At 39.9% G+C, this 13,765-nt stretch overlaps 1 protein-coding gene across 2 annotated transcripts in view; it reads right to left on the bottom strand.

The window, feature by feature from the left end:
• PARG (poly(ADP-ribose) glycohydrolase) overlaps window positions 1-13,765 on the bottom strand; it is a 126,307-nt gene that overhangs the window by 17,391 nt on the left and 95,151 nt on the right. For both annotated transcript variants that reach the window (XM_065407576.1, XM_065407578.1), the window contains 2 exons: window positions 13,525-13,600; window positions 7,386-7,533 (listed from right to left, as the gene is read on the bottom strand). In XM_065407576.1, coding sequence (XP_065263648.1) covers window positions 7,386-7,533; window positions 13,525-13,600 — 224 coding nt within the window. The remainder of the gene's footprint in view (window positions 1-7,385; window positions 7,534-13,524; window positions 13,601-13,765) is intronic.

The raw sequence follows: 13,765 nt of genomic DNA, 5'->3' as shown, positions 1-13,765 counted from the left end.
CAATCAAGCCCACAATCCTGCCAAGCACTGAACCCTGCCCCCCAAATTAATTAGCCCCTTTCCCCCCCCAAACACACACTTAGAGGTACTACCTCCTCTCTTCCATTGGGCCATGCAAGTCCATAATGTGGGAGCACAAAGCACCCGACTTCTGTCGCCTGGGTGCCTCCAGCTCCAGCTGTGGAAGGTGCCCTTTCTGGCTGAGTATACGGCTTCAGTGACCCCTCGCTGTCATAGCTCCATTCAGGGAGAAATGACTCACCTCTGGCTTCACAAAGATTGTGAAGAGCACAGCAAGCCACAGTAATGAGGACAGTACTGATGACACTGTAGACACCTCCAACAGAATTTTAATCTGCCTGATGCACATTCAACCATCATTCTACACCTGCTGAGAGTGTAATTAAACTGTGTTTTGCCAAGGCCTCTGAAATCAGGGTATGGTTTCATAAGCCAAGGAAAAAGAGGGTGCGTGAGGTCCCCCAGAATAATGGTGGGGACAGTGACCCCATTTATGACAATGTCATTTGTTGAAAATAGTGTCCCAGACTGTCCATCAACGTAGACTCCCAATCGGTGAAAAACTCAGGGATCATGAACGTTTCCAGTGTACCCACGTTGACATTCATAAATCAGCTTCTGTGGTCCACCAGTGCCTGCATAACAATGGAATAGTCCCCTTTCTGGTTTATGTACTGATGTGCTCCCTTACGAGGACAAACAATGGGTACGAGTCCCATCAATGGCCCCAGCGCAGTTAGGAAACCCAATAGTCTCAAAGCTAGCAAATACTTCAGGAATATCTTTAATGCCTGCCACTTTGGGGTAAACCACATGCCTGATTGCCTCAGAAACCACCATCACCACTTTACCCACAGTCAACTTTCCAACACCAAACTGGTTGGCAACAGGCCTGTAGCAGTCTGGGGTAGCCAGCTTCTAGATAGTTATAGTGACCCGCTTCTGGACTGGCCAGGGTGACCTCATTCATGTCTCTTTATGCTGGAGGGAGGCAAGCCGCTCACAAATCTCCAAGAATGTTGCTTTCTTCATGTGAAAGCTCTGGACCCACTGCTGGTCATCCCAGGTCTGCATGACAACATGATCCCTACAGTCTGTGCTTATGGCCCTGCGCTAGAAGCAGCAGTCTATGTAGGGGGCATCAGCGGCTATGCCAAGTGTATTGAGCAGCATAAGGGAGTGCGAGTCTGCCATGCCAGGGTACTCCCCCTCCTCCATCATGGAATCAGTCAGGTACCTTTGGTGGGTCAGAAAATGCTGTCAAAACGTCAACAAGTGCCTCACGGAAGCTTTGCCCATTTCTTGACACATGAGTGAAGAGTGCAAGCAAGAGAAGTTCTTCAAAAGGCACCTCCTCCATGTTACTGGCTCTTAGCTGGGAGCATACAGACCAAAATCACTCCTCAACAGGCTGTGTTGGTAGGCTGTTCAAACATCCTGTAACATGCAGGGTAGGCAGTAAAGTTTTCCCATAGCGCATCATGGTGAAAGGGCTAGAGAAGTCACAATTCAGAAGGACACTAGGGACTCTAGGATATGACTGGTTTGACTCGGGTGTGGATGCCAGAGCCCCAGGTTCAAGCCTGGGTTTGAAAGTCTTAACTCAGGTTTAAGAATCAGTGTAGACGCTCAGGCCCAGGAGTTTCTCCCACAGGTCAGCTAACTCAAGTCCCATTAACCCTAGGCTTACACTGAAGTTTAGACAGATCTTAAGAGTACGCTTACCATTAAAAACGCTAAGTGAATCTGGCACAGACAGTGCATTCAGTCATTCATATACACACAAATGCACACAGAAAAGACATAGCTGTGTACGGTTTATAAAGTATTAAATACAAAAGACAAACCTTATTTTGAAACATACAGACTATCAGCTTTCAATACAGGCTGTTCTTGACTCGCTTAAAATTAATATTTATTGATATGCCTGGAGAAAATGTCTGCACAAACAACAAGAAAAGCAAATGAGAGCTGACAGCTCTCTGGCAGGACAGCCTAGGAAGCCTTCAACTTTGAGAAGAACATGTTCCCTTCAGGTATAGCAGTTAGAAGGAAAGCACTGGGTTATCAGGAATGAGAAACTATACCATATCAGGATGGTTTAAAGAGTGTAGAAGTATTAGTTTTGTTTTTTAAAGGGTCATTTTCATTTGCTTTTTATGAAAATGCAACTTCTGATGACCAAAGTATGAAGAGATGAATTAATCATCAAGAGGCTCACAGAAATCACACAAAATTTAAACTCGTGTCCCAGAAACCCAGCATTAATGAAAACCATTGATTTTCATAAATGAAACTCTGGAAAGATAGACAAAAATTATTACTTGACAGGCAGTAGTCTCGCCTGTGACTCTCAGGCTTCCAAGCTGCGGTTGGAAAAAGAATCGGATCTGCAAACATTTCTGGAGAATTTCAGAGGCTACTTTATCTTCTGCCCTATTTTTTGGGTTAATTGATTAGCGTTTCCAACATCTGAATTCAAATGAAAGTATACACAATAGCACACTGCAGAACATAAGGGAAAACAACAAGCAGAGAAATGCAGGAGGCTAATTTGCCATTTACAAAGCAGAAAACAACCAAGAAAATGAGAGCAAAGAAAGAAACAAAACATGTAGGCAGAGTGCCAAGATTCAGAGGACAAGCTACAAAATAAGATGAAGGTGGTGCTTATAAAAGGAGGAAAAAAATAGATACAATACAGTAGCAAAGAATATTTCTTTAGCACTTCTATGAATTACAGAAGTCGAGGAAAACTCTGCTTGCCATATGCTAGAGCCTCTAAAAAGAACTGTGTAGGTTACTAGAAACAACATAAGGACTCAGGATCTTACTATTCTTAAGATCTAGCCATGTAAATTAAATCACTGAGCTATAGGGGAGGAGGAAAAGGGCATTGCCCCACCTTTTTTCCCCATAGTGTCTGAATGGAAGAGGATAGAACATCATACCCTCTGAGGGAAGAAGGTTAGTACCACTCGTAACCAGTAAAGCAGCAGAATAAGCAGCCTGTTTTTACTTTGGTTGAACATACTTGGTCTCACATGGTAAAGAGGCTGAATTCAGAGTATCAGGACTTGTTCACAATCTGAGTAGAAACCATAGTCTGTTAGCGGCAATCGTGGTATATAAGCTAAACAAGAAAACATAGTAGAAATATCTCACGGGAATCTCTAGCATTCCCTCTAACATTTCTGTAGGCAGACAATTCTGTGTGTGTTGAAGAACTACTTTGTTTGCATGACCAATTTCATATTAATTACAGTGATGATCTCAACCAGATGTTGCACAATCAGAACAAATTTAATTTCTTTCCAATTTCTCAGACTCTTCTGCAAATTTGAGTAGCACAGTTACATCCATTAGGCCACTGCGTCAAGATGCATCATAAAAAAAATGTAATTTATCAGGAAGATAGTGGCATACAGTGCAGACTTGCCTAAGAACCAAGATGGAAGAAAGCCAGGGATCAAATGAGGATGATGAAATGGCCATTTCCATTAAGGGAGCAGAACATCACAGATATTAATTAGAAGGCACTATAATAAAGTAAAGTGGATTGAAAAAAAAATTGGGAGAATACTGGCTGAATGAAAAAGTCACGCTTGTTTGACCCTAGCAACAAATGCTTGCATTTTTGAAGGTGAATGGCTAGCTGCCCCAACATTTTGTTTACTGTATCCAGAGATGTAGACTTCTCTTGGGAGGACTCTTTCTTTACGATCTCTTTTAGTAACCTTAACCTGGAAGAGCTAACCCTTTCCGGAGGGGAAGTAATTTAGTGCTTTAATCTTGTTAGTGCCTAACACAGGGCATTTGACTGAGAATCTGAAACTCATATCACCTTACAGCAAATGTGTTATGGCACATGAACTATATTCCTGAAGATATTTACCTACTGACACAACTATATACAAGATAATCAAATTTAAAATGAGTAACAAAACAAAGCTTCAGAGTACAACAGAACCTGAAAAATGGATATTGTACTAAACTATCTTTTGTATGAGTACATTCTTTCATTAAGTATTCTTTCAGAGGGTTTTATCAAATATGTGTTTAGATGTATTATAAACTGATAAAAAAAAAAATGTATCACCTCTGGTCTGAATTAAAATTAAAGGGAAGCTGGGTTCCATTAAACTGTAGACCTCTCACACCAACTTTGATTTCTTCTCTGCCCAAAAGAGATTCTTCCTTCCTTCCCCATCCCCAGATCCCCGACAGACTCATCTTCTACTCCTGAGTTGTCAGTCTACCTTTCCAATGATGCAGATCACCCAAGCCATCAGTTGAGCACATCATCATTGCGGGAACCCCTTCATAACTCAAAGCCCCATCTCAGCCTTCCTTCAACTCTTTGGGGCTCAAAAACCTGATTTTATCCATCCTGGTTTGGTGCTAGAAACTGTATTAACATGAGTAACAGTAAACTCCAAATTCTAAAAGGTGTAAGAGATTGCACATTTCTGTAAACAGCCTCAAAACAACATATTCCAGGCACTGTGCAGACCCTGAGCATATTCTGTCTAAATAACTTGCAAAATCAACAGTCTGAGAGGGACTTCTTGGATTGCCTTGTCTTGCTCTGCTCTTTGTGTTGATTGATTTTTTTCTTTTTGTGGTGACTATAAGCCAATTTCTTTCTTCAGACTGAGTTTTCAATCTCCCACTTTAATCAGGTTAAATGTAGCTGATTCCAGGAAGGAATTGGAAAACTGTTTTTTGACAAAATAGAAGTATTTGCTAATGCTGACTGATTGTGGCTTTTACTTACTGACTCTTCTTTGCAGTGCTCTTTAGTTAAATCTTAAAAATAGCCATGGAGACTGTTTAGGAGTCTCCAGAGACCTGTGTGTAATAAATGAGTTTTATTTCTTTTGTAGGCCTGCTGTTGGTCACTTTTTTAGTAGCTCATTCACAAAAATATTCTATGATGTATACTGGCCTTTTTCTCTGGAAATGCATAATGTGTTTTTTTTAAAAACACATGCACTATGGTACCATTTTAAAACTTCAACTTGAAATATAAACCTAAGTGAAATATTTTCAAATCAACATTCAAATGTAAAAAAAATTAAAAACATTGCAAACTATTAATTCATTTTGTTTCCACTGCTCTTTGTCTCATACAGTGACAGATGAAGAAATTTGAGATTAGGCCATAGAAAAAGAAATAGTAGTAGGGAAAAATATTGCAGGCTATAGATAGTTTAGTCTCTCCTACCAGTAATAATAAAAGCTGCATTATATTTAGTCCATGTCTAAGGCCTGGTCCACCTCCCTGTGAAGTCAATGGGAGCTGTTCAACAGACTTCAGTAAGAACCGAGACCCTAAATTAATAACTTAAGTATAAATATTCTCCTTTTATCCCTGATATCTTGGCCAATACAAATTTGGGAAACTATATTCCTGTATAGTTTTAGATCTATTTATGTATTCATATTGTGTTCTTCACAGGTATATTTAATCCAGAAAAACAGTTAACTCTTAAAGTCCTTTCCTAAATTGTTGCATACATTTCTGTGTGCTATTAAAACAACTCTGCAAACATTAAAACAGCTGTAATTTTCCAGCCCAGATGTAGCAGCACTTCAAACGACAGATGAAGTGAGGAGTGCTTTTAAAGACAGTGAAGTGCTTTGGACTCCTTCAGGATGAATGTCACAATTTCACTAAAAATATAAAGGCTTAATATGAAAAACACACAAGTTGTTAATCTGCATATCAGTTAATCATAGAATACCAGGGTTGCAAGGGACCTCAAGAAGTCATCTAGTCCAGTGGTTCTCAAACTTTTGTACTGGTGACCCCCCTCTGAGCTAGCCTCTGAGCGCGACCCCGCTTATAAATGAAAAACACTTTTTTATATATTTAAAAGCATTAAAAATGCTCGATGCAAAGTGGGGTTTGGGGTGGAGGCTGACAGCTTGCGACCCCCCCATGTCATACCCTGGCGACCCCATGAGGGGTCCCGCCCCCCAGTTTGAGAACCCCTGATCTAGTCCAACCTCCTGCTCAAAGCAGGACCAATCTCCAACTAAATCATCTCAGCCAGGGCTTTGTCAAGCCTGACCTTAAAAATCTCTAAGGAAGGAGATTCCACCACCTCCCTAGGTAACCCATTCCAGTGCTTCACCACCCTCCTAGTGAAAACGTTTTTCCTAATATCCAACCTAAACCTCCCCCACTGCAACTTGAGACCATTACTTCTTGTTCTGTCATCTGCTACCACTGAGAACAGTCTAGATGAATCCTCTTTGGAACCCCATTTCAGGTAGTTGAAAGCAGCTATCAAATCCCCCCTCATTCTTCTCTTCTGCAGACTAAATAATCCCAGTTCCCTCAGCCTCTCCTCATAAGTTATGTGCTCCAGCCCCCTAATCATTTTTGTTGCCCTCCACTGGACTCTTTCCAATTTTTCCATATCCTTCTTGTAGTGTGGGGCCCAAAACTGGACACAGTACTCCAGATGAGGCCTCACCAATGCCGAATAGAGGGGAATGATCACATCCTTCAATCTCCTGGCAATGCTCCTACTTATACAGCCCAAAATGCCGTTAGCCTTCTTGGCAACAAGGGCACACTGTTGACTCATATGTTGAATCCTATGGATCTCCTAGATATGCTAATAATGGAACCATCCTGATAAGAGCCACTCTATTCTTGACCACAATACTAACAACCAAAAATAGAGACTACCTCCAAAAGAAGCCATTTCAAGTTTTACACTGGGCTCACTGATTTACTAAGATGGAACTTTGTGAGCATAGTGAATATTCTGTACATAACTGTGCAGTGTAGACATCTCCAATAAACTTCATAACTACTAACTTCAATATCAAATCTTAGAATTTTAGTTCAAGAAACCCAGAGTAAACTGAGACATTATGTAGACTGAGTATTAATGTAGGTATTATAGCCAAGTTACAGCAGACCCTAAGAGGAATTTACAATCAGACCATTAGACTCAAAAGAGGTTGGCTTTTACTATAAAGCCTGTTCCTGAGTTATTTGAAGTCAGTGCAATTTTTAGCATAAACTCACACTGGGACATAATTAGGCAATTAATCTCTTATCACAATAATTACTCATTTAAGAACTGTCTACAAAGAGAAATATCAACAAACAGCATTGCAGTGAGTGTGAAGACTAGGAGATAGGTACACAGGACGCTTTTAAAATTTGTGATCTAAAAGAAAAATGGCATGAATAAATCAGGGTATGTATATGACTGTTGACAATGCTTCAGCTTCTATGATGTTGGAGATGTCAATTGAAATCTCTTGGCACCACACTGATTCCATATATAATAGGAAGATAAGTATTTGAAACTTTCTGCACAGAGTTAACAAAGACTAACCTGTGATTATAAGACATTCATTGTGGTCCAGGACTTCAGTGATGAGCCGAGATACTATCAGCTCTGGATTGATTAAAAAACGAATTTCTTCTTGTACCAGTCCTGCACCAGTGACGCCACCTCCAACGAAACGATTTGCAAAATCAACCTAGTAGAAAAAATGTCCTAGATGATTACAGAATAGGCAAACATCTTTACATCCTTTCTTTAATAAGATAAATAAATGCAGCGTGAGATTCATCTTTCTGTTCAGCCTTTGTTTTGTTTGCCCACTTGCATTTAGAAATGCAACTAGCAGGACTGAGCCACCTTGCCCTCACTGCATATTAAGTGGTGGGGACCTTTGTCCAGCTTGACAAAGAAAGTAAGTTGCCCCTGTTTAATTGCAAAGGTGGCTTGTCCAGCAGGCTGATAGGAAAGAGGTTGTTGCCTCTTTATGCCTCGCCCCCCGGTTACCTTCTTCACCTAAGAAGCAGAAAGCAGTTAGTAGATCATGTGGGGTGGGGTTTATTATTTGACAAAATGCTCTCAGCCCAAGATTCTTAAAAGGAACACTTCCTTTCCAAACATTTATTGGAGTAAAATATAGTTGTTTCCATTTTTACATCCCTTTATAATTTTCCCATTCTATATTTTACAGAAGTTAGAAAAATTACACATTATTAAACATTTGGCCATCAGCTGCATGTCCTAAATCATTTATAGATTGGTAATGCAACTGTACCAGCAGTTCTCTACCTACTGAGATTCACTGTTAACTATGGCTGAGGACACCTGAATGGATGAGACTTTTTGTTCAAATCAGACTGACACACTGTTTGAAATAGATAAGCTTTAAGCTCTTGTGTTTTTTGCAGGAGTAGCTTGTATTTCACTTTAAAAAAAGTCTCCATCCACAGAAATAAAGGTGGTGAACTAACACCTGTATATTAATCATGAGGTAGACTGTAAAGAAATTAAAAGTGATGGAATGGATAAAATAGAATCTATTTGGGTCAAAAGCACTTCGGGGAAAAAGGTTACCAGAGGTTCCTCTGGGTTAGTGCTTGGGGTATGCTATGGACCTCTCAGAATCTGATGTGGATATGGATAGAGACATCGTTAATATTTCTAATGAAATAAATATTACTGGGAATTGTGTGATTATGGGAGACTTTAATTTCCCAGATATAGACTGGAGAACAAGTGTTATAATAATGGTAGGGTCCAGATTCTCCTGGATGCGACAGCCGACAGATTTCTCCACCAAATAGTCACCAAACAAACAAGAGGTGATGCCATTTTAGATTTAGTATTGGTGAGTAATGAGGATCTCATAGAAGAACTGGTTGTAAGGGACAACCTTGGTTCGAGCGATCATGAGCTAATTCAGTTTAAACTAAATGGAAAGATAAACAAAAACAGATCTACAACTAGGGTCCCTGATTTCAAAAGGGCAAACTTTCAAAAATTAAGGGAATTAGTTAGGGAAGTGGACTGAACTGAAGAACTCATGGATGTGAATGTGGAGGAGGCTTGGAATTACTTTAAGTCAAGGTTGCAGAAGCTATCAGAAGTCTACATCCAAGCAAGGGAAAAAAATTCATAGGGAAGACCAAACTGGATGAGCAAGCATCTCAAACAGGTTACTAAGAGAAAGCCAAAAGCCAAAATGGAATGGAAGATAGGATGGATCAGAAAGGAAAGCTACCTTTTGGAGGTCAGAAAGTATATGGATAAAGTGAGAACTGCCAAAAGCCTAGCAGAGTTAGACCTTACAAAGGAAATTAAAACCAATAGTAAGGCTCTACAGCCGTATAAATAAAAAGAAAACAAGGAAAGAAGTGGGACTGCTAAACACTGAGGATGGGGTGAAGATTAAAGATAATCTAGGCATGGTTCAACACCTAAACGAACACTTTGCCTCAGTTTTTAATAAGGATAATGAGGAGTTTAGAGGTTGTGGCAGAGTGGCTAATAGAAATGTTGATTTGGAAGAAGAACTTATCACATCCGAGATAGAAGTCAAACTCAAACAACTTAATGGAACCAAATCAGAGGGCCCAAATAATCTCCATCCAAGAATATTAAAGGAACTGGCACATGAAATTGCAAGCCCTATTGCAAGGATTTTTAATGAATCTGTAAACTCAGGAGTCATACCCTACAAATGGAGAATAGGTAATATATTACCTATTTTTAAGAAAGGGAAAAACAGTGATCTGGGAAACTACAGGCCTGTTAGTTTGACCTTAATTGTATGCAAGGTCTTAGAACAAATTTTGAAAGAGAAAGTAAAGGACACAGAGATAAACAGTAATTGGGAGAAAATACAACATGATTTTACAAAAGGTAGATCGTGCCAGACCAACCTGATCTCTTTTTTTGAGAAGATAACTGATTTTTTAGACAAAGGAAATGCAGTAGATCTAATCTACCTGGATTTCAGTAAAACATTTGATACAGTTCCACATGGGAAATTAGTTAAATTAAATAAAATGGGGATTAATATGAGAACTGAAAGGTGGATAAGGAACTGGTTAAAAGGGAGACTAGCATGGGTCATACTGAAAGGTGAATTGTCAGGCTGAGAGAGGTTACTAGTGGAATTCCTCAGGGATTGGTTTTGGGATTAATCTTATTTAACATTTTCATTAATGACTTTGGCGCAAAAAGTGGGAATGTGATAATAAAATTTGCAGACGACAAAAGTTGGGAGGTACTGCCAATATAAGATGAGACTCAGGGAGCTCGACTTAGTTGACCTAACCAAAAGAAGGCTGAGGGGCGATACGATTGCTCTCTATAAATACAATCGGGGGATAAATACTAGGGAGGAGAAGAGTTATTTAACAGCCAATGTGGTCACAAGAACAAATGGATACAAACTGGCAATCAACAAGTTTAGGCTTGAAATTAGACAGGATTTCTAACCATCACAGGAGTGAAGTTCTGGAACAGCCTTCCACGGGGAGCAGTAGGGGCAAAAAACCTAACTGGCTTCAAGACTGAGCTTGATAAGTTTATGGAGGAGATGGTATGATGAGACTGCCTACAATAGCATGTAACCCATCTGCAACTGCCAGTAGCAAATATCCCCGAAGGCCAGAGATGGGACACTAGATGGGGAAGGCTCTGAGTTACAATAGAGAATTCTATCCCAGGTGTCTGGATGGTGGGGCTTGCCACTATTTGGGGTCAGGAAGGAATTTCCCCCCAGGTCAGATTGGCAGAGACCCTGGGGTTTTTCACCTTCCTCTGCAGCATGGGGCACAGGTCACTTGCAGGTTTAAACTAGAGCAAATGGTGGGTTCTCTGTAACTTGAAGTCTTTAAATCATGATTTGAGGACTTCAGTAACTCAGCCACAGGTTATGAATCTATTACAGGTGTGGGTGGGTGAAGTTCTGTGGCCTGCAGTGTGCAGGTCAGACTGAATGATCATGATGGTCCCCCCTGGCCTTAAAGTCTATGAGTCTACATTATAACTTAGTGACCAGCATATAATTTATAGTTTTGTTCTTTTTATAAAAAAAAAAAGGATGCTATTCCATCCTAATCTTTCAAATGCCATTATATTTTTCCACATCTCTCTTAAGATAACTGAATTCATAATAGATAATAAGAGTTCAACCAAAATGAGAGGGTGGCAGAAGAAATAAATCCCCTTGGACCACAAACTCATATTAAGTGTCAAGTCTAAAATGATTTTTAACCTCTAAAAGGCAAGGCTCTGAAACAACTAGCCAAAATAACAACAAATCCCTACCGAAACTTATGATGAAAATGTTGATAGACATTTAGTGCTTGAGGTGTTGCTAAAAGTGACTGTGGTATATAAAACTCAGATGAAAATTCTCCAAAATGTTTTGTCAGAGTTCTTAATCCAAGCAGAGGGATTACCTGCTCTGTTTATTCAGACTTAAAAAGCTAAATAGTTAAAAAAAAGGGAATATCACCACCCCTCAGAGTATATTTGTTTTAGCTGAGTTTAATGTAAATTTATACAATACATAAAAGGCATTATAAAAGTATCAGCATAATTTCCTCCTCCCTCCTGGGATTACAGAATGGGTGACTAAGGAGAGGAAGAAAAATTAATATTTCTGTGTAGTTTTTAAGTTTATCATCTCCATGCAGATTCTGGCTGCTCGGATTTAATGAAGGTACGAAGGGCTTCAAGGAGAAGAATTTTCCTCATGTTAAAATATCAGCAATCTACTTGTGGTGATGCTCTCACTTGAGACATAGGATATGCCGTGCTGGGTCACATCATTGGGTCCAGTATCGTGTGTCTGCTTGTGGCTAATATTGGAGCAGCACTAATGCCTACTGGTTATCAACTAAAATATCTTAGAGCTGCCTGGAATAACTAGTTAATTTACTATTATTATTGATAATTTGAAGAAGAATAGTATTATGTGCATACTGTGGTAGCACCCAAAGACCCCCAGTCAGGATCAGGGGCCCATTGTCCTAGCTGCTGTACAAGCAAAAAGGTAGAACATGGTCTCTCCCTACTCTGAAGAGCCTAACAGTTTAAATTCAAGACAAGACACAAAAAATAGGAGGGAGGTGAGGAGAGATAAGGGTAACACTAATAAGTTCATATGGTTACACAGGGAATTTATAGAAGTATAAATGTTTGGGAACCATCCTGTTGTGCATTTGTTAACCTATCAAACCATTATCTTCTGTGCACTCTTAATATATGCTGTCCCGTAGAAAGAGTAACCCTGGGCACATACCGTTTTATATTTATATATTTCATCTCCCCCCTTCTACTTTGCATTATTGATTCCTGTTTATTATATTTTTATGTGTGAGTGTATATATATATGTACGTATATGCACGCAAGATTTTATATACAGTAAACAGTGTGTACACACACACACACTGGATATTAGCCAGGATGGGCAGGGATGGTGTCCCTAGCCTCTGTTAGCCACAAGTTGGGAGTGGGCAACAGGGGATGGATCACTTGATGATTACCTGTTCTGTTCATTCCATCTGGGGCACCTGGCATTGGCCACTGTCGGAAGACAGGATACTGAGCTAGATGGACCTTTGGTCTGACCCAATATGGCTGTTCTTATGTTCTTGCACAATTTTCATAATGCACTCAGACAACACATGTAATAATGCCTCCTTCCTCCTGGGAGGCCACTGGGGCCCGGAGGGTTTCCTAAACTCTGCAGGAATGCATCACTGCAGGTGTCAGGTGTGAATCAGCATGGAACAGCTGACAACCCTGGAGCCTCTGAGGCGATAAAGGCACCACCTCCCTAGCACTGCTCCACAGGAGCAGGACAGACTTTCCAGACTCCATCTGGCCACTAGTGCCGGTAAGCAGGAGATGCTAGGATCTTCTTAAAGGGTCACTCCCCGTGGAAAATTCTGTGGAGGACTCCAAACCACATGGAGCTCCCCCGTTGAACACATTCCCAGATATTATCCAGCAACCTTGTAGTTCCAGTTACAAACTTTATGGATCTATTTCTCCCCTAGACAAGGACTGTATTTCCCCTTTTCAAGTGGGATTGCAAGAACGAAAAGCAACTTCAAATGACAGGATAATGTAAGCTGATAAAAGGGACAGAACACAAAGTTTTATACTAAACTATAAAAGCTAAACTTGTCACCCCTTCAAACAAAACTAAATATTTCTTTATGGATATGGAGGAGACATTCTCCTTATCAATCAGTTTTAGCTGACTGGCTCTCAGACCAAAACAACTATGCTGGCAGCAGAAAGAGCCTCTTGAACTACTGAACTGGTCACCAGATGGGGCACAGCAACAGCTTTTAAAAAATAAACTGAAAACTGACACCCTGTCAAGATCATACCCTGGAAACTCCTCTCCTGTCAATCTTCAATCCATGTCTGAACTGAAGGACCTGAAGCTGTCCAGGTCTTGTGATTTTCTGTCAAATGGTTTTGGAAACAGGGACACTTGTGAAAAACAAGGTGAGCTGGGGAATATTGACACTACTAAGGCTTTCAAAATGATCAGTTTTGTTGTTTCTTTTATCCGGTATAATATCACTACTTAAACAAAAAAACAAAAACCAAGGAGGTATATGAATAGCTTTGCTAAACTACCCAGTCATCAAAAGCGGGGCCAAAAGCACAGCATAAAGCCATATTTTTATTACTTACCTGTAGCATACCACGTCCATTGCTTTCTATAGTGCCCTCATATGTGACATACAATCTGGTCAGTTTTTTATGAGATCTATAATTTTAAAATATATATAGATACAGTGTTACCTTACAGAGAATCAATTAACTACATCACCAAATGTAAAAGTCTCCATTATAAAAATCTGCAAAAAAATAAATGAACAAAATTATGTTCTCAGTTACATTAGTGTAAATCCAAAGTAACTCCATTGACTTC

Source organism: Emys orbicularis, chromosome 7, assembly GCF_028017835.1.
Source record: "Emys orbicularis isolate rEmyOrb1 chromosome 7, rEmyOrb1.hap1, whole genome shotgun sequence".
NCBI classification, from domain to species: Eukaryota; Metazoa; Chordata; order Testudines; family Emydidae; genus Emys; species Emys orbicularis.
Note: the sequence above shows the minus strand (reverse complement) of the source record. Positions and strands in the feature narration are given on the sequence as shown.